At 34.8% G+C, this 27022-nt stretch overlaps 1 protein-coding gene across 6 annotated transcripts; it reads left to right on the top strand.

Annotated features, from left to right (window-relative positions):
* Positions 1-822: 822 nt before the first annotated feature.
* On the top strand, positions 823-25828 carry LOC121996326 (lysine-specific demethylase JMJ25-like). 6 transcript variants are annotated; one of them, XR_006116039.1, is made up of 16 exons: positions 823-1176; positions 1317-1478; positions 1582-1715; positions 1982-2081; positions 2176-2308; positions 2385-2448; positions 2532-3255; positions 3643-3972; positions 4429-4707; positions 4788-4860; positions 4975-5060; positions 5179-5298; positions 5404-5504; positions 18409-20493; positions 20595-20721; positions 25550-25828. XR_006116039.1 is itself a non-coding variant. In XM_042550258.1 (14 exons), exons 1-13 carry the CDS (start codon positions 946-948, stop codon positions 5467-5469), a joined length of 2502 nt encoding a protein of 833 aa, XP_042406192.1. In that variant the 5' UTR covers positions 823-945; the 3' UTR covers positions 5470-5504; positions 25550-25828. The 6 variants fall into 6 exon arrangements, 3 of the variants coding, with proteins under 3 accessions (XP_042406192.1, XP_042406191.1, XP_042406193.1); XR_006116041.1 differs by lacking the exon at positions 18409-20493; XR_006116040.1 differs by lacking the exon at positions 25550-25828 and having other exon boundaries at positions 20572-20609.
* Positions 25829-27022: the final 1194 nt, after the last annotated feature.

Raw genomic sequence — 27022 nt, forward strand, 5'->3', positions numbered from 1 at the left:
GATAATTTCCTAGGTATCATTGATAAAGTTCTATTTGGTTGTCTTAAAATTTGTAATGATCCTGTAAATACATCAATTTGTATTCGTGTGTGCGGATATAGATCCATTAATAGGGAAATCTTTCTCTTGATTTATGTATGTGAGAAATTTATAGGTAATAGGTGATTGTCTAGGAATTATTTTTTTTTCCAAAAGAGAGTTTACTAAGGTCTTTGTTTAAATTTCCTAATGTTTTTTTTGATATTATTAGTTTGATTATTTTTGTGAATATGATTTTCAATTATAAGGAGTTGAGTTTCCAAGTAGAGTTTCTAATACGATAATTTTATAATGTAAAAATGTAAGTAATGTTAATATGATATTATTTTGTTGTATTAATATTTGGTCAACTAACTAGTGTATCGTTACAGTAATCATTATCATTTGTTTTAGAAAATTATTAAGAGAAACCAAGAACTTCCTCATAATAGATATTTTTGAATTATATTTTCTTCATATGAGTTGCTTAGGTCTTTTAGGGTCTCAACTCTATACCAAATTTTGTAAGATATCCCGAGTTCCACGTAAATAAGTCGTAGATTTTAAAATACTATTTATATTAGATGTTTTCTAAATTAAAATATTAAAATAATAAATTATATTATATTTACATATTAATATTAACAATTTTTATGTTGATCTAACCTTACCTTGAAAGGGCGGCACCTCCAAATTTTTACCTGTTTGTCCAAATCTCAATTCGATCAGACGAGATTTAAAAAGGCTATCGCACAAAGGTCCAAGCCCAATCCCAAGCCCAAGCCCCAGCCCAAGCGAGAGTGGGAGAAAGTATTTGTATTTCCTGCCAAAATTGTTACGTTCGCGGTGGTCGACGTCGACCGCTAGGTCACTTTTTCCCGCAATCGTCTCTCTTCCCGCTCGGCGGCCAATACTGTGCCACGGGCTATGGGCGCGGAGGAGTCGCCAGGCCATCCGCGGACGTCTGGTTGCTCCGACCACTGTGGGCAGCATAACGACTATAAGATGGGCGGTGACTCGAACCCCACCCACTCCTCCAAGAAGCCGAAGGAGCCGGAGGTCGGCCGGGCCTTTGAGCCGTCGTCTTGCAGTGGGTCGAGTGAGATCCAATCGCGGAAGCTGGATAGGGATGTTAATTATGCGGAGGATGCCTCGGAAGTGAGATTCTTTAGCGTAATTGCTTCTGAGTTTGATTGTACAGTTTATGCTCATGGTGCCCTGTCCTTTTCTTTGCTTTCATTTTTGGTTTTTGAAAGATAAATAATATATTTTTCTCTGATTTCTGTCTTCGAACACAGGAGGAGGATGAATATTGCGAAGAAAAACGATTGAATACTGGAAACAAACGAAAGAGAACAAACATGAACAAGGAGAAAAAACTTAGCAGGAAAACCGAGATGGAGGATACCATCAGTAAATCCAACTCCAGGAGGGTTGTACAAAATGAGAATTATCTAGAGGCAATTTGTTCTTAAGCAAACCCTATTTTTTTCTCGTTGTCTTCTCATATATATTCACCTTTTTGTGACAAAAAAAAGTCTTATTGATTTCTTTTTTTGTCAGGGCATCAAAAAGAAGAAATTAATTGGCAGCGATGCACTTATGTGCCATCAATGCCAAAGGAATGATAAAGGCAGAGTTGTATGGTGCACTTCATGCGACAAGAAGCGATTCTGCATACCTTGCATTAGCCACTGGTGGGTGTCTGTGACTTTTTGTTGTTTAAATAAAAAAGCAATTCTGCAGTCTTTCGTAGGATTTGTGAACTTTAATTCATAGTACTTGACTGGCTTACATCTTTGGTGGCAGCGTGAAAATTCAGAACAACATTTCACTTAGCTCTCTTAATTTCTGCATTTGGTTTGTGATGTATAGGTATCCCCATTTGATAGAGGCCAATGTTGCAGCTGAGCAACATTTTAATTATTTCTCTTAATTTTTGCATTCTGTTTGTGATGTATAGGTATCCCCATTTGACAGAGGCCGATATTGCAGCTGAGTGCCCATTTTGTCGTGGAAATTGCAACTGCAAGGCATGCTTGCGAATGATAAGTCTAACCAAGGTTTGCTTCTGGTGGCTGTACTTTCTCTAGCAGTAGCTTTTGCTTTTGCAATTTGTTCTTCTATAGTATCTTAATTTTCTGTTAAATGCTGCAGCCTACAAGAAATGTGATCAATGAGGCTGATAAAATCAAATTTCAACTCTACACTCTGCATTTATTGCTTCCATGGTTGAAAGAGATGCTTCAAGAGCAAGATGTAGAGAAAGAAATTGAAGCTAAGATTCAAGGTAGTACTGTTCTATTATACTTTAGTTGTTTCTCCAATAAAAATAGTTTTCGTAACATTTATGGAGTTTTGACCAGATTCTTTGCCAAATGAAATAAAGGTACAAAGGATCAAGTGTGCAAAGGATGAACGCATGTTCTGGTAGAAACTTGTACCATAGTCAAAATTAGATTCTCTTTGAAGTCAGGCTCTTAAAATCTGTTCATATGTGTTGTCTTGAACAGTAACATCTGCAGGACATCAATAGTTGATTTCCATAGAAGCTGTTCAAACTGTTTGCTGGACCTATGCCTTAGCTGCTGTCGAGAACTTCGTGATGGTTATCTTCCTGGTGGTCTTGGAAAAATCATTTTGCCCTATCAGGATAGAGGCAGTGCTTACATCCATGGTGGCAAAATGAGTGGAAGTTTTTCAAGCAGAACAAAATCCTCTAAAGACAATCAATCTGTAAAAGAATGGACGCCAAACAAGGATGGCAGCATTCCTTGCCCACCTAAAGAATTTGGAGGTTGTGGTTCTGTCCATTTGGAGCTGAAGTGTTTGTTTCAGGAAAATTTCCTTAGTGTTCTTGAGAAAAAAGTTAAGGCGATTCTTTGCAGTCACTTTGCAGAATCCCATGATAATTCCTGTCAGTGCTTATGTTTCAAAGCACCTGGACAGATTAGTTCTAGCAGTGGGTTGCTGCGAAAAGCAGCAAGTCGTGAGAGCTCAGATGATAACTACTTGTACTGCCCTCCAGCAAGTGTTACTCAACAAGGTGAACTAGAGCATTTCCAGAAGCACTGGCTTAAAGGTCAGCCTGTTATTGTCAGAGATGTGCTTGGGATCACATCTGGATTGAGCTGGGAGCCTATGGTCATGTGGCGAGCATTACGAGAAAAAAAACTATCTAAGAGGGCTTCTGAGAGACTTACTGTGAAGGCAATTGACTGCTTGGATTTATGTGAGGTCAGTTCAAATTCCCATTCCTGATATTTTTAGTCAAGGAAATTATTTTATCTGATCTTTGATTCTTAAATAAAAAATGAACCTAATGCCTTAGTGATCATTTTGCTATTTGATTGCTTCTAAAAAGTGAATTATTTTACAACCTACATATTTTATTTGTAGACTGAGAAGCAATGAATTCTTTTATTCTCACCATCTTACCTAAATGGTCGCCAGAGTTTGTAAATCCTTCTTTTACATGTAGTCTCAAATGCATTGCTTAGAAATAGTTTTTAGTTATTCTTGTCACAATTAGTTACTTGCTAATACTGCATAAATAATCTTCTCTCTGAGATTTTTTTTGTTTGTCATACAAGCAATCTGAATGTTGAATTGTATATTTTGCAGGTGGAGATTAATATCCACCAATTCTTCACCGGTTATACTAAAGGTCGCAAACACAAAAATGGGTGGCCTGAGATGCTCAAACTTAAGGATTGGCCTCCAGCTAATTCCTTTGAGGAACGCTTGCCACGTCATGGTGCTGAATTTATTTCAGCCTTGCCGTTTCCTGAATATACAGATCCTACAGTTGGCTATCTTAATCTTGCTACAAAGCTGCCAATGGATGTGATCAAGCCTGATTTAGGTCCCAAAACGTACATAGCCTATGGAGTCAATGAAGAATTGGGAAGAGGTGATTCTGTCACCAAGCTTCACTGTGACATGTCTGATGCTGTAAGTTCTTCAATCATTTGACGGATATGATGCTTGTACCTTTTTTTCCCCCATAAAATTGGCCATTTTTGTTGTCATTTGTTTATCAAGTCTAAACATCTTGTTTTTGCTTGTTCATTAAGAGTTCAATTGAAATATTTTTGTTTCTTTATTCTTGAAGCTGTATTTTTCTTGGCATTGATCATTTTCTGTCATTATTCATTCAAATGGGACAATTGTTTCACCATGTACTAATGGTAAATATTTTTGTTTATATAGTTTGAAATTTCAGCTGTTCACCAATCTAACTGATTGATGTGTTTAAATCCTATGCTGAAATTGTGCTTATATCTGAATAGATTATGCTACTGCCTTCTTAAGCTCACTAATTTTTCTCACTATTCCTTAGGATCAATTAGACACTGAATCCATCTCAAATATGAACTCTTATATGCATTGTCTGAATCTGAATTTCAGGTTAATGTTCTGACACATACAGCAGAAGTAGCTCTTCTTGATAGTCAGCTTTCTGCCATAAAAAAGTTGAAAAAGCAACATTTGGAGCAAGATATAAAAGAAGAATTGTATACTGTTGATATGCCACTATTTGCATCTGTTGATAAGTCAGAGCATGAACTTCTAGATGGAGGTGCTCTATGGGACATTTTCCGAAGAGAAGATTCTGAGAAGCTGCAAGAATATCTTAGAAGGCATTCTAGGGAGTTTAGGCATACCTACTGTTCCTCTGTAGAACAGGTAGATACTATTTTGGTCGTTTGGATGCTGAATAGTTTCTTTCTAGTTGAAATGGAAATTAAATGTTCTCTCCCATTTAGGTGATTCATCCGATCCATGACCAGTCTTTCTACTTGACAATCGAGCATAAAAGAAAGCTCAAGGCCGAATATGGCAAGCAATATTATTTATGTCTAAATTTAATATTTTTTTGTAAATGCAAATTGTAATATATCCTTGAATATCGTTATAACATTTACAAGCTATGCCATATCTGGGTTTATGTAGGAATTGAACCTTGGACATTCGTGCAAAAACTTGGTGAAGCTGTCTTTATCCCTGCTGGATGCCCCCACCAAGTCAGAAATCTGAAGGTTGTTATTTTCATTGATGATTTTGTGTGATAATTATGTCTCTAAGACTGATTTTTTTCTCATCCGATATTAGTAAATCCAACTACTGAATTGTTTCCTGTTTTCTGCCAAACAACAGTCATGCATAAAGGTGGCATTAGATTTTGTCTCTCCTGAAAACATCCGCGAGTGCATTCACCTCACTGAAGAATATCGTACTCTTCCTGAAGAGCACAGAGCTAAGGAAGATAAACTCGAGGTCCTCTTATATTCAACCTTTCCAGTTATTTTGTTACCATGTCCTGTAATTGCTATTATCTTTCTGATCTCTTAGCTTTTGAACTATTTTCATTAAACTGTCCAGATAAAGAAAATGGCTTTGCATACTCTGAATCAGGTGGTGAAGGAATTCAAAGAATTTAATCCATAAAGAAGGTTCTAAAATGACATTGTCGCTTGCACATGGTAATGTTAATTTTGCTTTTGTGGTGTTATGTCCAGCATTCTTTCAATCAATAGTCTTGAGTAAACTATGAGAATTCAGAGTGGAATCTTTCTACCACGGTCACAATTTAAACCCTTTAAAATTCATTTTAAAATTTTTAATCTTTTAAATTTTATTTTCTTTAACATCTGAAGTTTAGTTTTTTTTTTTTTAGAAAATTTTTAGTACTATTGGGATAACAAGGTCATATTTTTATAAGCAATTGGGTTATTATAAGTCTATAAAAGGGGAGGCTTTCGAGTATTATATCATATTTCAGTTAATATTTTCTATTTCAGTATAAGTTTGAGTTTCTTTTGTGGAGTTATTTTTGTTTGAGGTCCTGTAATTCCTTCCAATGCGAGATTTCATCATTCTCATGATTCATGAATAGTAGTCTCTCAAATTTCTTTATTTGATTGTTGACATTCCCTTTCAATTTTCTCTTCCACATGCTAGCCCTTGCATCATCATCTCTAGCTCTCAAATATCACTATAATTGCTTCGTGGCATTGAATTGCTGATTACTAATTTGCCAAAGCCTAGAAGCTCTTTCATTGTCTTTACTAGTTGCAGCTCAACCACTTTGTTTCTACTCTCGCGTTGACCCTCTACATTGCTACTTGCTGCAAAGCTCTCCTAAGCACCACTTCTTGTTACTCTAACTTCTGTGTTTATTGTGTGCAATCACCATGTGCTTCTTGATTTCAACGTTGAGTGAAACTAACTCTTTGGTCACCTCCCACCATCAATCACCAACTCCTATAATCATTGTTGCACGTTTCCTCAAAAAACAACTAAGTCTTATCCTACTAGGTAGAGTTAGCTATATAGATCCTCTTACGCCATTAGACTCTATATCTACTATATCATTATTTATATTTAAATAAATTTTATCTTATTTTATCATTTCTAATCAAGTCTTCTTTGATCTCTCTCTTGTTTGATGTGTGTATTTGTCCTAGTTTCACATTACTTAATTCAAATATTTATTGATCGTCTATATACGTTCGTACCATTTTACATGCATCTTTCAAAATTTCACTGCACAACTTTTCATCTAATGTTCTTATTTCTTATCTTATTTATCCTTTTATATCCGCACATCCACCTTAACTTCCTTATTTATATGACTTTCATTTATGCTTTTATGCTCGAGTCATTAATTAACATTCAGTTTCATATAACATAACAGGTCTAATTGTCGTTTTGTGAAATTTCTCTTTTAATTTTAAAGGTACTCTAAAATCACGAGCACTTAACGCTCTTTTCCATTGTAACTATTTGATTTGTATACTATGTAAGACATCTCTTAACCTCTACATCATTTTGTAAAAATATCCTAAATACTTAAAACTTTTAGTTATTGGTAACTCGTTGTCTTATTACGTCTAATGTTGTCATACTTAAATTCCTCTTTTAACTTTTAATGTTTACTACTAAGATTTGAACTTAGTATTTACTCCACTTGTCTGTCTACCTAAACAATATCATTTGCAAATAACATGCACTAACATATCTTGGATGCGTCCAGTGAGTTTATTCATAATTAGTGTAAACAGATAGAGAGTTAGAGTAGATCCTTAATGTAACCCTATGTTTATATAAAACATTTTGGTTAATCAACCTGGAGTTCACTCTTGTCATCGTATCCTTAATTATTATAATATATGCTATACTAACACTTTTCTAGAATTGTCCACATAATTTCCCTTGGGATTGTTATAAATTTTTTTATGTCAATGAGTACTATGTGTAAGTCTTGTAGCTTCTATTGTTGACCTTTTAAATATGAATCCAAATTGATTTTTAGTTATCGTAATCTCCTTGGTCCTTTCTATCACTCTTTCATAAAGTTGTATGATATGATTCATTATGTTAATGCTCTTATAATTTATATAGTTTTGTATGTCTCTTTGATTTTTATACAAGGGTTTAGAGTGCTTACCTATGGTTTGAAATCTCGTATCGTGCTGGTTGAAACGTATCATTTCGGTAAATCACCGAAACTCTATACCACTCGACACTAAGGTTCAAAATCTCAAGTACCATAGTTTCGGTCTTTGACTAGTCATGCTTACACTTAGGTGCATGGTGTTGATGATAGATTAGAGATTAAAAGAAAAAGAAGATGGAGGAAAGAAACGAGACATTATTTATGCAATGTGGTATTGAGTTTTGGTAATTTTGCAAAATGATTTGTCGTGACGGTTTCTCTTGGCATGGTACAAGATTTAAAAGAATGCTCGACACAGACAATGTCTCCTTCCTATATTTCATCTCTTTTTTCAACCCCAATCCATTATCGGCGCTATGTATCGAAATATCAATATGATATTGGAACAATATCATTTCATCGAGGACCAAAACTTCAGCATGACTTGAGATTTTAAATCTTGTACTTACCCTTCGCTTCGCTTTTTTCATTTTCAATACTACGTTGAATAATTTCACAAGTCATTTAATATTCTATTTCCCTAGGTACGGTACTTCCCATAAGCGTTCAAAAATTTCATTTTGGCTCGACTCACTGCTTTCTTGGCTATTGCATACTTTTTTAAATTTTCTTCTTTTTAAAAGTTTATAATAACTTATAAGTGTTCGTTTTGCTTCACTTTCTCCTAAATTTTCTTATTCCACCCTTAAGATTTTTTTTTATTTAGTGGTGCACGTCCTTTTGACTCACTGAGTATGTTTTTGATCGCCATTTTTAAATTTAATATCATTTTATCTCATGTCGTATTTGAGTTGCCATGTATTTTTCCTAATACTTGTGCCTATATTTTGTCTTAAATATATTTTTTTATTTTCCGTCCTTTAACTTCCACCCTTTAATTCTAGAACTATGCATGTTTTTCTTTTATTGATATTATATGTGAGGCGTATATCTAACACTACTAATCTATATTGGATAATTAAGTTTTTTTGAAGGATGATCTTTACAAATCTTTCTATAACAGTTATATTATGACTTATTGTTTCCAAAAAAGAAATTGGTTGAATTAGAGAAGTCAAAAGGTTTTGCCTTGGTTATTTAATTATCTATTATAACATCCAAATAAAAAATCCAAAGTGATGGACACATCACTTATAGGATTCAGTACAACATTTATACCTATAAAACATTTGGATCTATTATAAGTTTTGAATTTAGTAATGAATGTTATTTTTTTTTAAAATCTTTTGATTATTTAGTTAGTAATTTAAAATTTCTTATAAAAAGACAGCCCGATGCATGAAGCTCTCGTTATACGGGGTCCTGGGAAGGATCCATTGTATGTAGCCTTATTCTGCTTTTTGCAAGAGGCTGTTTCCAAGGATTCGAACCATGATCTTTTGGTTATAAAGTAATAATTTTATCATTGCGTCAAGGCTCTCCTTCGAAATTTCTTATAAAATTTTAATTCTTTGCATATATTGTAGATCTTTAAAAAATATGAAATACAATGATGAGTTATCCTTTTGCACTAGTTTAATTATCATCGGTAAACAAATTATATAAGTTGTTTTTTTTTAATTTAGTTATCCATCATTTTAAAAAAATAAAACATATGTCCTTGTTTTTGTTCTATAAGCATCATTATTTACCAATAACCTTACCTTAAATTAACATGAAGACAGAGAAAATCATAATTATTATGAAAGAGATAAATATAGAGATGAGACATAGTCTTTTGTTACCCTGTACACCCATTTGTAAGCACCCCGTGAGCATTTAGTGCTATTTTTTATTTTTTTTTCATTTCCTTTAGCCTAAATACGATACCCTAAACTTAATTTTTTTTTAAAAAATTAACACTATGTGCTCATGGATGTGTATGTAGGGTAACATTCTCTAGATATACAAATGTTAATTGCAAAAACAAAATCAAAATACAAGATGAGCTTAGAATTACAATGGATCATAATGTTGAGAAGCATGAGCCTTATGAATTAATCTTTGTCTACAATCAAATTACTCCATATCTAGCAAAAAAAAAAAACAAAAAATTACATTAAAAATAATAACCCGTATAAGTCTAAAGAAACTGATGTAGATATTTATACTTTTAATAGAAGAATAAATGCTAAGAATTTGTTAATTAAAATTGAAGATTTCTTAGATTATCATGGAATAACTCTTGCTAGATTCAAACATATTAGAACTGCTAAGAAATTTTAGAAAAAGCATTCAAGCTAATTTGAACTAATTTGGAAAATTGCCCATGACGACCATTCAAGCTAATTTGAACTAATTTGGAAAATTGCCCATGACGACGGTCGTCATGGGCAATTATAAATTAATTATAACTCCACCCATGACGACCGGTCATAGCGGGTCCCAAGTCCAGATAAAGGAGGGTTGCGTTAGGTTGCCAACCAGTGTTAAAATTGTGGCAAATATTTAATGAATGAATCCATTAAACTATTATGTTAATTCTAGGTTATTCCTCGGAAGGAACGCGTTGTAGGGTTCGATTGTAACGTCTTGAGAAGGACTGCTATATCTCTAGAACTCGGGTGTAGTGTTAAATATACAGAGTTCGCGTTACAGGTCTGACTGTAACGTATCAGCAAGGACCACTACATCTCCATAAGAACTTGGGTGTAGTGTTAAATAGACAAGAGTTTTCACATCATAAGTTGAATAAGAACAAATATGGTAGGAAAACTAATAATCTAAGATTTGGAACATGAAACATAAGAATCCTCAATGGAGGTAGTAGATACGATGATTATAAGAAGAATTGGTATTTTGTGTGTATAAGAGATAAAATGGGTAGGCGAGAAAGTAAAGATGATATAGAACTCGAGTTTTAAGTTATGGTACATTGGAAAGAGTAGAGCAAGAAATGGAGTGAGTATTATTGTAGATAGTTCATTAAAAGATGAAGTTGTAGAAGTAGTTAGAAAAGAGGATAGAATTATATCCCTTAAGATAATAGTGACGAAAGAAACTATGAATATAATTAGCTTATATGTACCGCAAGTAGGATTAGATGAAGCTACCAAATTTTAGGATGACTTAGATGAAATATTATAAAATATTCCATCAAATGAAATGATTTTAATAGGTGGTGATCTCAATGGGCATGTAGTGAAAAATGAGGAATATGAGAGAGTATATGGGAGTTGTGAGTTTGGAACGAGAAATGAGGAAGGGAAAACTATATTAGATTTTGCGATAGTATATGATCTTACATTTTTTAAGAAAAGAGAAGAATATTTAGTAATAATAAATCACAAATTGACTTTTTTATGATTAGGAAGAATGATAGAAAGATTTGTAAAGATTGTAAAGTCAGCTCTAGAGAAAGCTTAACTACCAAACATAGGTTAGTAGTATTGGATATATGCCTCAAATATAATATCAATAGAAAGAAAATATATACGACTCCTATAATTAAGTGGTGGAAGTTAAAGGATGGGAAGCAAAATATATTTAAGGAGAAGGTAGAAGTATAAGCATTAGGTGAAATATACGATGATTCTAATACAATATGGGATAAGATGATATCAAAGTTGAAAATAGTAGTTAAGAGTATACTCGGTGAGTCAAAGGGACATGCACCACTAAGTAAGGAATCTTGGTGGTAGAACGAGAAAGTATAAGAGAAAGTGAAGGAAAAACGAATGACTTATAAGGAATTATATATTTGCAAGAATGAGAAAAACTTAAAAAAATATACAATAGCAAAGAAAGAAGCTAAGAAAGTAGTGAGTGAAGTAAAAAATGAAATTGTTAAGCAATTATATCAAAAATTGGATACAAAAGAAGGAGAAAGAGATATTTATAGAATAGCTAAAGTGATAGAAAGGAAGACAAGAGATCCTATCCAAATAAAATGTATTAAAGATAAATGTAACATGATATTAGTAAACGATGGAGAAATAAAAGAGCGGTGAAAGGTATTTTTATCAATTTTTTAATGAACATTTAGGTGACCAACTTAACTTAGGTAATTTAAGTAGGTCAAATGAGCATAGAAATTTAAATTTTTATCATAGAATTCAAATTTCAGAATTAGAACAAACTTTAAATAGGATGCACAATAGAAAAGCCGTTGGACTAAATGATATTCCGATAGAGGTATATAAGTGCCTAGGGAAACAAGGTATTTAATGACTTATAAAATTATTTAACATGATATTGAAAATAAAAAAATACTTGATCAATGGAGGATAAGTACTTTAGTTTCCTTATATAAGAACAAGGGAGACGTAGAAAATTATGCAAACTATAGGGATATTAAACTAATGAGTCATATTATAAAACTTTTGGAAAAAATAATAAAAAAAAAATTAAGGAAGGAGACCACATTGACTGAAAGCCAATTTGGGTTCATGTCTGAAAGGTCGATAATAGAAACTATACATCTTCTTAGACAATTAATTGAAAAATATCGAGAATAAAAACAAGATCTACACATAGTATTCATTGACTTAGAAAAAACTTATGATAGAGTTCCAAGAGAAATTATATGGAGAATTTTAGAAAAGAGAGGTTTTAGCATAATATATATTGAACTAATTAAGGATATGTACGAGGATGTAACAACCAGAGTAAAGACTTCAGACGGAATAATTGAAGTATTTCAAATAGATAAGGTTACATCAAGGATCAACTCTAAGTCCTTATCTTTTTATACTAATTATAGACGAAATCATTGTGTACATTCAAGACACAATACTGTGGTATATGTTGTTTGCAGATGATATTGTTTTGATAGATGAAACACGCAAAAGAGTAAATGCTAAACTAGAATCTTGATCAGAAACACTAGAAGAAAAAGATTTTAGGCTTAGTAGATTAAAAACAAAATATATGGAATTTAAGTTTAGTAATATTAGAAGTAATGAGATAATTGTTAAGATAGGAGAGGACGAGTTATCTGGAACTGAGAGCTTTAAATATTTAGGATTTTTTTTTAAAACGATGGTGGGATTGAGAGAGATGTCTTACATAGAATATAAGCAGGATGGTTGAAATAGAGGAGAGCGTCGGATGTTTTATATGACCGTAAAGTACCTCTAAAATTTAAATGAAAGTTCTATAAAATCGCAGTTAAACCTGCTATGTTATATGGAGCTGAATGTTGGGCTATGACTCGAGCACATGAGCTGAAGATGAGAGTTGCAGAGATGAGAGGATGTTAAGGTGGATGTGTGGACATACGAGGATGGACAAAATAAGAAATGAGAGCATTAGAGAGAAAGTTGGAGTTACATTTATTGAGGGAAAATTCCGAGAGATACGTTTAAGATGATACGAGCATATATTTAGACGACCAATAAATGCTCCAGTTAGGTGATATGAAACTATGACAAACACGCATATCAAACGCAATAATAAAATAAGAAAAAATTTATTTAAGTGTAGATGATGATACAGTAGGAGGTAGAGCTTAATGGCGTAAAAAGATTCATATAGCCGACCCCATCTAGTGGGATAAGGTTTGATTATTGTTGTTGTTGTTGGAAAATTGCCTATGGAATATTGACCTTAAATCAAAAAGTAAACTTAAATAAAAACATATGATTCTTAAAATTTTTTGATGATGAACTACAGCTAAAGAATCAGAATATTCATTATAATTTCAAAATTTTTACATGCATTGTGATATTAGTGACCCTTCTTCAATTCATTAACAATTCAATAAGAAATTCAAAGGGAATAAACTCATTTTCATTTACTTTAGTAAAAGGATGCCTATTAAAATTAAAGAAATTGAATACAAACTTGATTGTAAAAAAGTTACAAAATAATTCTCATTCTAATTAAACCTTAACCATTAGTTGAATAAAGAGTACAGTGGACTTTCATTAAGTGGTCTTCAACATGCTATTAAAATCAATAAGGTGCAAGAACTTCTAAGCAAACACCAATGCTCAACTCCAAAAGAGCTCCTTCATAAATTGCCCTTTTTAGAGTGTACCCAATATGATACCAATCATATAACTATTACAATTCTTACCACATTAAGTCACTCTATCCCAAGACCAATAATTCTTTATTGTACCAGTTAAAGAACCTCACGATGCTATTCTTGAGTCTTCCCTAATGTACTTGAGCCTTTTAAAGAGCACCTAGATAATCTTTTGCTCGATTCTTCTCAAGAGCTCGCTAACAATCCTTAGCCTCCTAAACAACCCCTAATGATCCTTGGCTCATGTCTTCTCTTGAGCCCTTTAATAATCTTCTACTTAAGCCTCTTAAAGAACTCCCTTATTGATCTTTTACATGATCCTACATAAGCCTTCAAAAGAGTACTTTGTTGATTCACTTGAACCTTCTAAAACCCCCCTTGTCAATATTTTACTTATCCTTTTAAAGAGACACACTATCTTTTGCTTGAATCTTCTATAAAACCCTTTGATCCAAGCCTATAATTGTTGCACTACTCAAAAGAATCAATTAAATTAAAAAAACAAAAGAATAAGGTAGGCATGAAAAATGATCAAATTACTATACTAGTTCTAGTAAATATTATATGTTTAATTAATGTAACTTTGGAGCTTTAAGCTCGTTAACATATTCATTGTTTTTTTCCTACTATTCACTAAACCCGTAGTCCTATTGTGTACAAGACAAACACATATTGATACTAAGAGAAGGATTGAGTTGACAAGGTATTAAAAGACAATGTTAGGTGGTAAATGTTGGTGCAATCAGTTTCTAGTCAAGGTTGACTATGGTTTAATGATTTGATGTTTGAGCAATCTGGTTAAAAGATATGTTGTATTTGAAAAATGTATTTAAGTAATATATTGTCTAACTCAGTAGAATGCAAGACTTCTCAATTCTGTGGCTGCATGTTCGAGTCTCACGATGTGCAAAATAAATATATTGGATTATTTTAGCCCTTAGGGCGTAGCGCAGACGGTGGGTGCATGACATCTGGTGTAATGGTCAGGGGTTGATTTTCAGGAACTGACGATATGAGGTTTATCTCACCATGCGCCTATGGCCTGTGTACCTGCATGTACCTCCTTCCATATCCGTGGGGTCGACATTAGGGGGGCCGCTAAGGAATATATTGGACTATTTTAGGTAGGTCATGGTTGATTAGATACTTAACATTAAATGAAGTTCAAATGGATTAAGGTTGACCATACACTTGGTTGATGGGAAGTCCAAGCTAAATTAGGTACTTATTGAAGAGGTCCAACTAGTGTTGATAATGGAAGTCCTAATAGCTACTCAATGTCATGTCAGATATGGAGGACTAAGGCTATGCAAGTGGAAATCTTAGTGGATCAAGATGGATATGAGGCTAGGCAAGAATAAATCTTTGACCGATGGTTGGGAAATTGGAAGTCCTAGTGAGTGGTATTGGGCAATTGACGAAGTCTTTCGAGAAACAATCTTTAGGCATTGAAAGTTGTGGTAGATTGAGGTTAATTGGATTCTTAATTATCAAATGATGCATTTGTGATTCAAGGGATTTTGTCATAATTTAATCCAGAGTTATACGATGGCATAGCAGAAGAATCAATCCAGATCTAAGTGAAGTGGATGATGACATGTTAAGCTAGAGTCGATTGATGAAGAATGACAGCCGACTTGAAAAGGAGAAAAGATAATAGGATTTCAAGTAGTCGACTGATAGCCAAATAGTCGAGTCAACCAATAAGACAAATTTAAAAAAACAACAATTAATTATAAAAGGAGGAAGTGGATAACGTGTGGAGCTAGAATCGACTGATAAAGAATGACAGTCAATCCGAAAAGAGATTCTGGGTAATTGATTGATAATCAAATAGTCGAGTTTGATAAGGTGAATTTCATTAAACAATCGATTATAAAAAGAAGAAGACTTGAAGATTTTTACAAGATTCATCATCAGCTACAAGGAGAGCTACATTCTAGGGTCAGTGTAAGCAATCCACAATAACAAAATAGAACTCTAAGAGGTTTTTCTGTCAATAGAAGATATCCGTAAAGGAGAAAAAAAAATAAAGGATTAAAGTGATCCAAGGTTTAAAATTTCGACCTCTGCCGAGGTTTCGATTTTGGATCGGAACGATATGGTTTCGGTATCGTATCATGCCGTGCCGATATAGTTTCGGTATTTTTTAAATATAAAATATATTAATTAAAAATCAAAATATTTGACATAAATATTTAAAAAATAAACAAGATAAAAAAATAATCTTTTAAAAAAGGAAAAGATATGAAAATAAATAAATAAAAAATTTATTATAATTTTTAAATTAAAATAAATGAAATATAAAATTAATTAGATAATTTTATTAGGGTTTAATTAAGTCTCTTTAGATTATCTCTACCATAACTAGGAGTTGATTAAAAAAATTAACCCAAGTTTAATTATAAACAATCTGAAATCCGACACCACTCGCAAGCCCGCACGACTTCGGTGCTGTCGCAGGGTTGCGCGACTAGCCATGGCCGCAGGGATTGCATGACTCCTTCGGCGCGATCACGTTGGTCGTACGACCCCTCTGCAGTGACCGCAGGGTTGCACGATGCTTTCACGGTGGTAGCGAAAGGGTTATGCGACCTCTCCGCTACTGTTGCAGGGTCGGGCGACCTCTACCATGGGGGCGCGCAACACGTCGTACCTGTCATGGGTCTGGTGCCAGGGTCGTGCCGGTGCCGGTGCCGGTCGTCGAGCGGAACGAGACGGTTCGCCCGTTTCAACCGTTTCGGCACGGTACTTTAAACCATGAAGTGATCTACCGATGGATCATAGGGTATGGAGTAGGAGCCAAGGAATTACCAAACCACATAAACTTGGTTAGTCGTATGTGTTTAATTTTTTTTTTATATTGTTAATGTTTTCTGCTACTTAATCTGATCGTTGGTAAATACGAACATAATTGAGAATGTCTATTCATCCCCTTTAGCTGCATCATGTGATCTAACAGTAAAAAGTCATCCCACTATATAGCGTTGCCGTTTAGGTAGTTGGTGGGTGCCTATATGAAGGTCTAATGGTCGATATTTAAATAATATGAATATGAAATAGGAGTGGATTAAATTAAGAATGAGGATTATTAATGAATAAATGTAACAATTGTTTCCTTAATTAAAATAAGTTGCAATCACAAATAAACAAATCATAATTAACTAATACTCATTAAACACAACAATAAATATTTTATATTTCACAACTAATTAATATTTTATATACATATACAATTAAGAAAATGAAAATCATAACTAAATATGAAATTTAATAATTTATAGTCAAATCTAAATCGACAATCTTAAACTTAATCTAATTACATAGTGGAAACAAGGTAAATAATACTGAAGAGAAACACAATTAATATGATTCCATTAATGTGATTCTTAAGTTTCTACTTCACCATCTATGACTTGGAAAGAGAGTCATCCATTGAATTCCACTATATATATATATTTTTTCTTTTATAGAGGTAGAAAACCTCTTACAGAAACTTCTTTAAGTATAAAACAAATCATAGCTTTGTACACAATAGAAATTCAAGGTAGAGACCTTTACCTCAAATTAGACAAGGACTACAAATTGAACAATAAGGGCAAAAGAATATAAATGTTAAATACTATTTGCCATCCTTGATGAATTCCCTTTGCCCCTTTATAGTCTCAATGTTGCCATCAAACAAGTCTCAATATGTTGTTCTGCGCAATTGTAGACAACTCAGTCTTTTTTCCAATCGACTGATTTTGTGATTGTGTCAGCCTTCTTACTCACTTTGATTCAAGTCGACTAATCTATTTGATCATGTAAAGTCAGCCTTCTACTCACTTTGGTTCTGCAACTAATCTGTTTGATCACATAAACTATCTAAGAGTTGTTACCTTCCTCTGTTGAATCAACGATCTATTCTTGCACTAGAGATAAACGATCTATTCTTGCACTAGAGATACTCCAATACCACCTCAGGACTCATGTTGTAGTCTTTTGAATGTCCCATAGCATTCGTCTTCGATCTCTTCGAACCTCCAAGCAACTGAGCATGCCACTTTGGCCACGCTAGGCTAACATCCATACACTCGAACTCATTGAGCTATCAACTATCCAAACTCCATGTGTGTTTTTGCAAATCACTGCACATTCACACATATTAAATACAATAGGCAAGACCTAACTTAAATCTTTTGCTCAAACATCAAGATCGAAGGTACATAGATCACTTAGGATAGAACAACACCAACAATTCCAACTTTAGTTAGATATTTAGTCGCCTTCCTAGTTAACTGAACTCACTTTTGTGGATTTCCCTAGTTGACTCTCAAATAGAGAGCAACCATTTTCTTGAAAAAGACTTTCAGTTGACTGTCCAATTGACTAAGACCATAATAGTTGAATGAAGTTACATTTAATAGACTCATCAAATGAAACCTTTGCAAGTAAAACATCTAAAGTTTGATTCCCTAAATGACCTAACACCTTATTGGTACTAACCTCTAATCCCTCTAGTCGACTAGATATTGACCACAACCAAATTATGGTTGAATCCTCACCTAAGTCAAAGTCTATGCAAATCCAAAATAAAGGTCACTCCTAAACTCTCACAATTCACTTGAGTTTATCTGTCAAAAGGTTTCACTTTTGGGTCTTACTCATCTACCAAGAGGCCTTGCCTTTGGGTCTTTCTCACGTGTTTTGGGTCTTTCTTGTCTACAAGGGGTTTCACTTTGGGGTCTTTATTATTTTTCATGAGTATCATATAACCCTTTACCTACTTGGACTTCTTTGTCAAAATCTTCTTAGACTTCTCCTTTGGCAATATATGTTGGTCTTCTTTTTGCTAATGCCTATTAGACTTATCCTTTGCTAACATCTATTGGACTTATCTTCTAATATTTGTTGAACTTCTCCAATCGTCAAGAATAGGTCATCTTTGACCTACTTGAACTTCTGTCATTCAGTGCACTTATTCTAACTTGTCAAGGATGCACCTACACACTTGATAACCATCACCAACAAACACAATATTGCCCAAGGAATGACATGCATGGGTGGAGCAGGGAGCCAACACAGAGCAGAGCACCAAAGTTTAGCAAGGCATACTGAGTATCAAAGTGACGAACTCCGCCCTATCTATGGAGCACCAAAGTGACTAGGAGCGTAGCTCAGTTGGGGACCAGATGCTAATTCATCCCTATCTACGGAGGGTTCTTCCTAATGCTCTAGCACCGAGGATACCAGCTTTAACTTAGCTTCATCAATACTGAAGGATGGGGGTAACATGCATACCGTAATGATAGGGACAACACGATGCAAGGGGTGGAGGAACTCCGCCCTGACATGTAGATGAAGATCTCTAGCTAGAACATAAGGTGCTTTTGTAAGCTCCTTAAGCAAAAGGGGGGCAACACCTCTTTTAGAAGCATAGAATTGAAATAATAGGCCTCCTAGAGACAAAATTGACCGAAGGGACACTAAATATAGTTCTCCAACAATGATTTTCGTGTGTGATAGTGGCTCATAACTTTTTTGGTATTGTGGGACATGCAATAAGTTGAGGTGGAGGTTCTAGACATTGACACCCGATTCATTTATTGCGGAGTCTTTCCAAACTCATCCGACGCATGGTAGTTGTCATGTTTGTCTATGGCCTTCATGGAATGCTTTGAAGCATTTGGGAGAGGCTATCATGGAGCTTGGTTGATTGTTGGGGATTTCAATGTGATGATGGTGGACAAGAATGGTGGGATGTCGAGGACACATTATTTATGACCTTGAAGAATTTATCTATAGAAGTAATCACACGGATTTGCTGTCAGTTGGATGTCGGTTCATATGGATAAATGGTAGTTTTCTTGCAAATTGGATCAAGCAATGATGAATCATCATTGGTTGGTCTAAGACTTCAGTGGTTATGTAGAATTCCTACCATCGGGGTGGTTCTCGGACCACTCATGTTGTGTTGTCTCGGTGATGCTAGATGAGCAAAGACCTATGAGAACTTTCAAGTTCTATAATATGTGGACCTTGTACAAGGACTTCAGACTCAAGTGTAGGCAGAAATAGTAAAGGGCGCAACACAATTCAGCCTCAAGCAGAAGTTGAACAAGTTGAAGAGCAAGCTGCAAACTCTGAATCGACAACATTTTCAACATACTTCACGGCAATCTAGACGTGCCAAGGAGGATAGCTCGACGCGAGGTGTTGGGAGGTGGGCTCCCAATTGCAGATTCTGGCCCAACTAAAAGCTCTATCTTCCTAGCAGAGGTGGAGCAATTATTCTAACAATAGTGCGCCAAGTGCGCCTACCTCAATAGTAGTGATCGTAGTACCAAATTCTTCCAAGACCTTGTCAAACGCAACAACCAATGGAATACTATTGTGGCAGCTGCAAAGGAATTGGGCGAATACACCACAAGCATGGAGGAGGTAGTTGTTGAGTTTGTTAGTTATTATGAGAAGCTATTAGGTACAAATGTCGTGTGATAGCCTAGCGGTTGATGTTGGTAGCAAGGGGTTGGTTCTCAGTGTCGAGCAACACCAAAACTTGATTCAATCAGTTGCATCCGAAGAAGTCAACAAGTCATTGTTTGATATTGGGGATGACAAGGCCCTTGGACCAGATGAATATTGAGCAAAATTCTATAAGGCAACATAGGAAAGTTGGATCGGATTTGCAGTGAGTTGTCATAGAGTTCTTCACTTTGGGCTAAACTTAAGCAGTGGAACCTATCTCGTGTTGCAGTTGTCTACAAAATCATCTCTAAGATCTCGACTACACAAATGGTGGGAGTTATTGGCAGTATACCAAGCCTTGCTCATTTAGCCTTCATCCAAGGGAGATCCATTGCAAATGACATCCACCTCCATAGGAGCTGCTCTAGAAATATGCAAGGAAGCGAGTCTCTCCGATGTGTGTCCTTAAGGTAGACCTTCAGACAACTTATGACTTGGGCGCACAAGGCGCAACAGCCAACGCCTTTGGGAAAGCGAGGCGGGCGTTGTCATTCAGTCACGCGCCTGGACACGCCTAGGCATGCTTTTGCACCTCACCTGAGGCACGAATGAGGTGCGCCTCTTGAACATCTTTTGGATTTTTTTTTCTTTTGAAAATATGTTTTTAACCTATTTTTCTTTACCCAAAAAGTGTTTCATCTGGTTTGGAATTAGGGCACAAAGTAAAAAGATAAAAGGGAAGAAGAAAACGAACGCAAAATTCACCTAAACCCGAGCCTCCCTGGAGCATTTTCGGCTGTCATTGTCGTTGCTTGACTCGTATCGCCGTACCCATCAACTGGTATGTGTTTTTTCTTTTTTTGTTTTTATGTTCTTTTTCTTCTGTTATCTTCTTTTCTTTGTTTTCATTTTCTTTTCCTTTTCTTTTAGTATCTTCTTTTCTTCTTTTTTTTCTCTTCTAGTATCTTTTTTTTTCTCTTCTAGTATCTTTTTTTTTCTTCTGGTATCTAATTTTCTTTTTTTTTTTTCTGCTTCTTCTTACTAAGTTGTTGGTACATGTTCTTGCCGCTGTCCTATTTTTCTATTTTTTGTTCTGTTTTTATTTTTCTTGCTGGTATGTGTTCTTCTTGCCTAATAATTTCTTTTTACATATTGAAGTATATTATAAACATATTGATTTTATTTTGTTTTTTATTTCTTAGGTTATTTTCTTATTCAATTATTATGAAAGGTAGTAGTGGTGCTCCAACATATGCATCAAAAGATCCAGCATGAATTATTTTCAAAGAGTTAATCCGGATAACAAAAATGATTTGATTTGTAACTTTTATCAAAAAGTTACAAAAGGGGTATCTATTGTGCAAAACATCTTGTTGGAGGGTTTCAAAATATTATGACTTGCAAAAGATAGAGAAAAGTAATCTTTCTAAACTTACGACATTGGACTTTGAGGATGTAGACCCTCTTGGTGATATTGATATGGATGATATTGGAGCTAAAGTTATGTCGCCTATAAGTACAAGTTCTAGATCAGTGAATATGCAAAAAAAGGCTAAGACAAATAGGCCTAATGGATACATATTTTACTTCTAATGTGCAAAAAAATGTTAAAAGTAGAAAGAGTAAAGAGAGACAAACTATGATAAATGAGGCATACAAGAAAGAAACGAGGGAAAAAGCTTGTATGACCATAATTGAGTGGATGTATAATGCGACAACTCCTTTTATTGGAGCAGTGTTGTGCATATTTTAAAGATATATGACCTTTTAGTCCGTGTTTTACTGGTTGATGGCGAAAAAAAACCTGCAATGAGCTATATTTATGAGGCTATGGATAGAGCAAAAGAAACAATTATGAAGGCCTTTGAGGAGAAAGAAGAGATACAAAGAAGTGTTTGAGATCATTGATAAGAGAGGGGAATGTCAACTTCATCGGCCTTTGCATGTTATAGGACATTATTTGAATCCAGAATATTTTTATTCAATCACAGATTCAAATATATATGGAGAAGTGGTGAATGGTTTGCTTGAAACTATGGAGAGATTGATTTCAAGTGTTGCTGAGCAAGATAAAATCACTACCTAGCTCTTTATATATCGAAAGGCAGAAAGGCTATTTGGGAGGAATGTGACAATTAGTCATAAAAGAACATTATCTCTGACAGAATGGTGGGAATGTTACGGAGTAAATACCCTAGAATTGCAAAAGTTTGCTATTAAAGTGCTTAGCCTCACTTGTAGTGTTTCTGGCTGTGAGCACAATTAGAGTGTATTTGAGCAAGTATGTAATAACTATAAATGTATAATACTATTAGTATGTTGCTTTTATAAGTAAAAAATATTCTTTGTTATTTTATTATACTTATTGTGTTTTTTTTCGATATTTTATAGATTCACAACAAAAAAAGGAATAGGCTAGCTCAGCATTGCTTAAATCATTTGTGAAACAATCGTATCTTAAAAGTTCGGTATGATGCATGTGATACTTATCTCTTTGACAGATATTGATGACAATAATGAATGGTTGATAAGTAGAATGGATGGAAAAAGTGATAATGAAGAAGATAAGTTGGTTTTTGAAGGTGATGACTTGACATGGGATGTCGGTGCGAGGACTAGTGGAGCTGAAGAGCCTAAATATTGTATTAAAAGAAAAAAATATTGTATCCATGGTTTCTAGTTCACATACTAGGCCTAAACAAGTCGAGAAGGGAAATACATCTTTCTCTCACTCATCTCTAAGACTTAGAGATGATGAAGAAGAAGAAGAAATTGAATTTGAAGATGATAAAGAAGAAGAAGAATACAATAAGGATGATCTTAAGCTTGATGATTAATTTGACTTATTACTCTTATTTTGATGAACTTTGTTAGTTTAGATTAGAAAGTTGAAACTTAAAAGTTTGAAACTTTTTATTAATTTTATCATGGTGTTATTTTGCTTATCATATTATGTAACAACAATAAATTTAAGGACAAGTATAACAACTTACACTTTCCTTTATGCAATAATTAAGAACTTAATTTAAATTTCGTTACCTAACACTTGAAGATTATTGGCTCGAGCTCGGTGTTGGATGACTTCTCAGTAGTAGTAGGACGTAGCAGCGTCGTAACATAGCAGGAGGACGAAGTCGGAGCAGTCGGAATCTCGAAAGATCGTATATAGTAGTTCTAAATCACTTGTACATCCTTGTTGGTTGAACAAACCTTTTAAGTAGTGTCTAGGGCACCTTCAGCCCCCTTGAAGGCGTCTCTAATCGCAAAAACGGATCCGTTTAGCTTCGGTCACGATAAGGAGCACAAACTGCAGCTTCTATCCACTTGAAGGTGCCTTCCATGCTCTCCGAGGTGCCTCCAGAGCTCTCCAGGGCACCTCCTATCCATCTGAGGCGCCTTTGCGCCTCCAACCTATTCGAGGCGCCTCTAATCCATCCAATCCATCCGAGGCGCCTTAAATTTGCTGGTTCGATACAACAATCTTCTGGAGGTCATATTTTTTTTTTTACTCTGAACTCGAAATCAAGCACTGTCAGTTGCTAGCGTGCAGAATTTGAAGGTTTACATTTGTTTCTACAACATAGAGTTAGAAAAATATATGCATGAATAGTTTATATAGATTTATGTTAGATCCTATTTCACCGAGATCACGATCTAGTCATGGTCTTAATTTAGGTTTCCAAAATGAACCTAAACAGAACCTGCGCATAAAGTCCTTAATTGAGACTCGTCCTCACTGGAACACTTTCCTCCAATGATTTACCTTACTTACCATGCAGAATCGCTTGACTCCATTTCGGCCCACTATGTCTTCTCGCCAGTTGTTAGGTCCGCAGACCTAACTGAATTTCGGGTAGCCGTCAGGTCTCGTGGACCTAGCCGGACTTCCCGTCAGATATTGTGTTACTTTTTGACCTATCTGGACTTCTACACCAGCTATCAGGTCCTCCAGACTTAGTGGATTTTAGCTTGGTATGAGACCCGTCAAGTTCTGCACACTTGGTAGAAAGGTTAGATTATACAATACTTATTTATCAAAACTTAGATTTAATCATTGGTGCTAACTGTACCAACATTACTCCTTGTGCATGGATTTAGAGATCTTCAATCATGGATTTCAGCATTGCTTACCAAAGCCTTGTGGAACATACAGCAGAAGGAGACCCCCTGGGTATGGTGGGTTCATCGTACATAATGGGCTAATCCGATATCTAGACATGGTAGGCCAAGGCACGAGACTCCTCTTATCAATTGTCTATAGCAGGTTCGGGATGTCATTCTGAGTCAATCAAACACGCAAACAATTCCCCACTCAGCTTCTGGTATATACAGAGCCAACAAGGTCCTATGCAGGCCTATTACTTTCAGACCGAGAGGTGGGCAGTAGGTATGGTGTTCCATTGTTTGGAAGCTGGTCATCATGCCCAAGCACTGCTTTGTGCTTTGGCTAATGCTCATGGGAGATTACTGACAAAGGACAGCCAAGGACAAACTACCTCATGTGCAATGCAAGACATGCTCCTTATGTCAGGAGGATGAGATACAGGATTATTTTTTTTTTCAGATTTATAATCAATAGGGAATTGTGGACTTGTATGAACTTGGTTAGGCATGTGGCAGGAGATGGGCACGGTGAGGCGAATGTTATGACTCTTCAAAAGAGAGGTCAGAGGCAATGACTATCACCAAGGCAAGGGTCTCGACTATGTCAAGCATGGTGTTCCTTATCTGGCAAGGTAGGTAGGAACTGATGCGGTATGCCGAATCTTGAGAGGATATTCATAAAGATCCAAAGGCATGTGTTTAGATCTTTCAACTCTTAAGTTGCACATTTTCCATTTGGTTCCTAAATATTATTTAGGTATCAAAAAATAATAATAAACAACAATTTGAAATAATTAATTTTTTTTCTTGAGACTTACTTGAACCACGTAGGGGGTTTACGTAGATTGTATTTTAAAATCCCCATGAGGTGCTCTAGAGGTTGATAGAATTGCTATAATGAGATGATCAATTTTTGATAGGCGCAAGGTCTTCGAGAAAAAAACTCCTCCCATTTCCTAGTCACTTGGCGACCAGTTATAAGTTGATTTCGTAATTTACCTCTCTTCATATCACTTGAGGATGGATTGTAAAGGGTGTGGGATGAACGCAATCACTTTTGCAACAATTAGATTGTATTTTAAAAGGATTGTCAAATAGGGATGATTTAGCCACCAAGCAAAATGGTCTCTGGCGAAACCATCTAGATGTTCCACAAATTTCATGAGACAAACACTACTCATAGTTAGAAATAATGATGAAATAAAGTCCCAACAACTTGTTTGGGGTTGAATTCTTGTTGGTTGGGGAAACTAAGAATTTTTTAAAACCTTATTTAAAATTATTAGATTTTAATTGTTTTTGTTTAAATTTTTAAAAAAGGGTTGCTAGAGAATTTTGGAATAATTAAGTTTTAATCTTCTTTTTTGTTTGGGAGTTTGAGGCTTTTATTGTGTGATTTCTTGTGCTGCATTACTATCATTGTATTTGAAAATTAAACTGTGAATTCTTAATCTTAATTTTTTTTAAAAAAAGAATAAGGAATCATAGGCTTAGATGGTTTTAGGCCATCTATATTTATTAATAGAAAATGGGAAAATAATCCTGTAATATGTTCTTTGTTTCAGGAAATACCGTGTTAACCGATATCCAAAGATGGACTGTGACGGGGCAATTTAACTCCACATAAATAGACTGAAGAGGAACCTCCTGTTCCCCTTTTTGTTTTTTGGTTAAAAATAATGCATTTTTTTTCAATGCCCACTTGGTGATCTATTACTGAATTTTGGACTTCTTAATATCGGAAAGGTTACTTTTGCTTCAGCAAAACAATTTGTACAGGTGCAGTATGTTGCTCTTCTTAATATCAGAAAGGTTACTTTTGCTTCTGCAGTAGAAGTGTTCAAGAACAAATGAATCAACTATCGAATTTGCCCCAATTGATGTAGCAACAATCTCGTCTTCTAAACTGAAATTTGAGTTGTTTTTTTTTTTTTTGTGCGTGTGACAGAATAGTCTGAAAAATGAGAGTGTTTATTGAGCAAATCAGATTGAAGATGGATGCAGATGATTTTCAGTCCATAACACTTAAAAATTAAATTATACGACAGATTGTTACTACTGAATTGGTGAAATTGTTAATTAGCGTGGCACGAGTAAAAAGGTGACTCACAATAATAAAAGGAGGCGCCAGATGATTAGAATTGATTATAGAAAAAGTCTATGAGATGGTTAATTGGCTAAACTTGCTGAATGTGATGGAAATTAAAGGTTTTCTACCTTGATAGATAAGATGGTTCACAATTGCAAATCTATGGTAATAATTCAGAAAATACAGAAGTATTTTTTTTATTAAATAAGATTTTGAAAAAAAAATTTAATGCATGGTGATGAATCTCTATGCTTGATATGCTCATAATTGGAATGATAACTCGGCACAATTTCATTCACATCTAACCCATACCAAGCTCTAGTACATCCTTATGACTGATAAAATCTAACATTGCACATTCAACATCAAGCTTGTCAAATAATAATATAATAACAACAACAATAAGTCTTTTCCCACTAGGTGGGGTCGGCTGTATGCATCTTTTTACGCCATTGAGCTCTATCTCCTATTATATCATCATCTATATTTAAATAAATTTTATCTTGTTTTATTGTTGCTAATCACGTCTTTTTTGATCTTTCTCTTCTTCGTTTGATATGCATGTTTATTATAGTTTCACATCGCCTAACTGGAGCATTTATTGGTTGTCTAAGTACATGTCCGTACTATCTTAAACGTGTTTCTCAGAGTTTTTCCTCAATAGATGCAACTCCAACTTTCTCTCTAATACTCTCATTTTTTATTTTGTCCATATCCTCGTATGTCCATACATCCACCTTAACATTCTCATTTCTGCAACTCTCATCTTCTGCTTATGTGCTCGAGTCATAGCCCAACATTCAACTCCATATAACATAGTAGGTCTAACTACGATTTTATAGAACTTCCCTTTAAGTTTAAGAGGTACTTTACGATTACATAAAACACTCGACGCTCCATTCCATTTCACCTATCCTGCTTGTATTCTATGTAAGACATCTCTCTCAAT

The sequence above is a fragment of the Zingiber officinale genome, chromosome 6A, assembly GCF_018446385.1.
Source record: "Zingiber officinale cultivar Zhangliang chromosome 6A, Zo_v1.1, whole genome shotgun sequence".
NCBI lineage: Eukaryota > Viridiplantae > Streptophyta > Magnoliopsida > Zingiberales > Zingiberaceae > Zingiber > Zingiber officinale.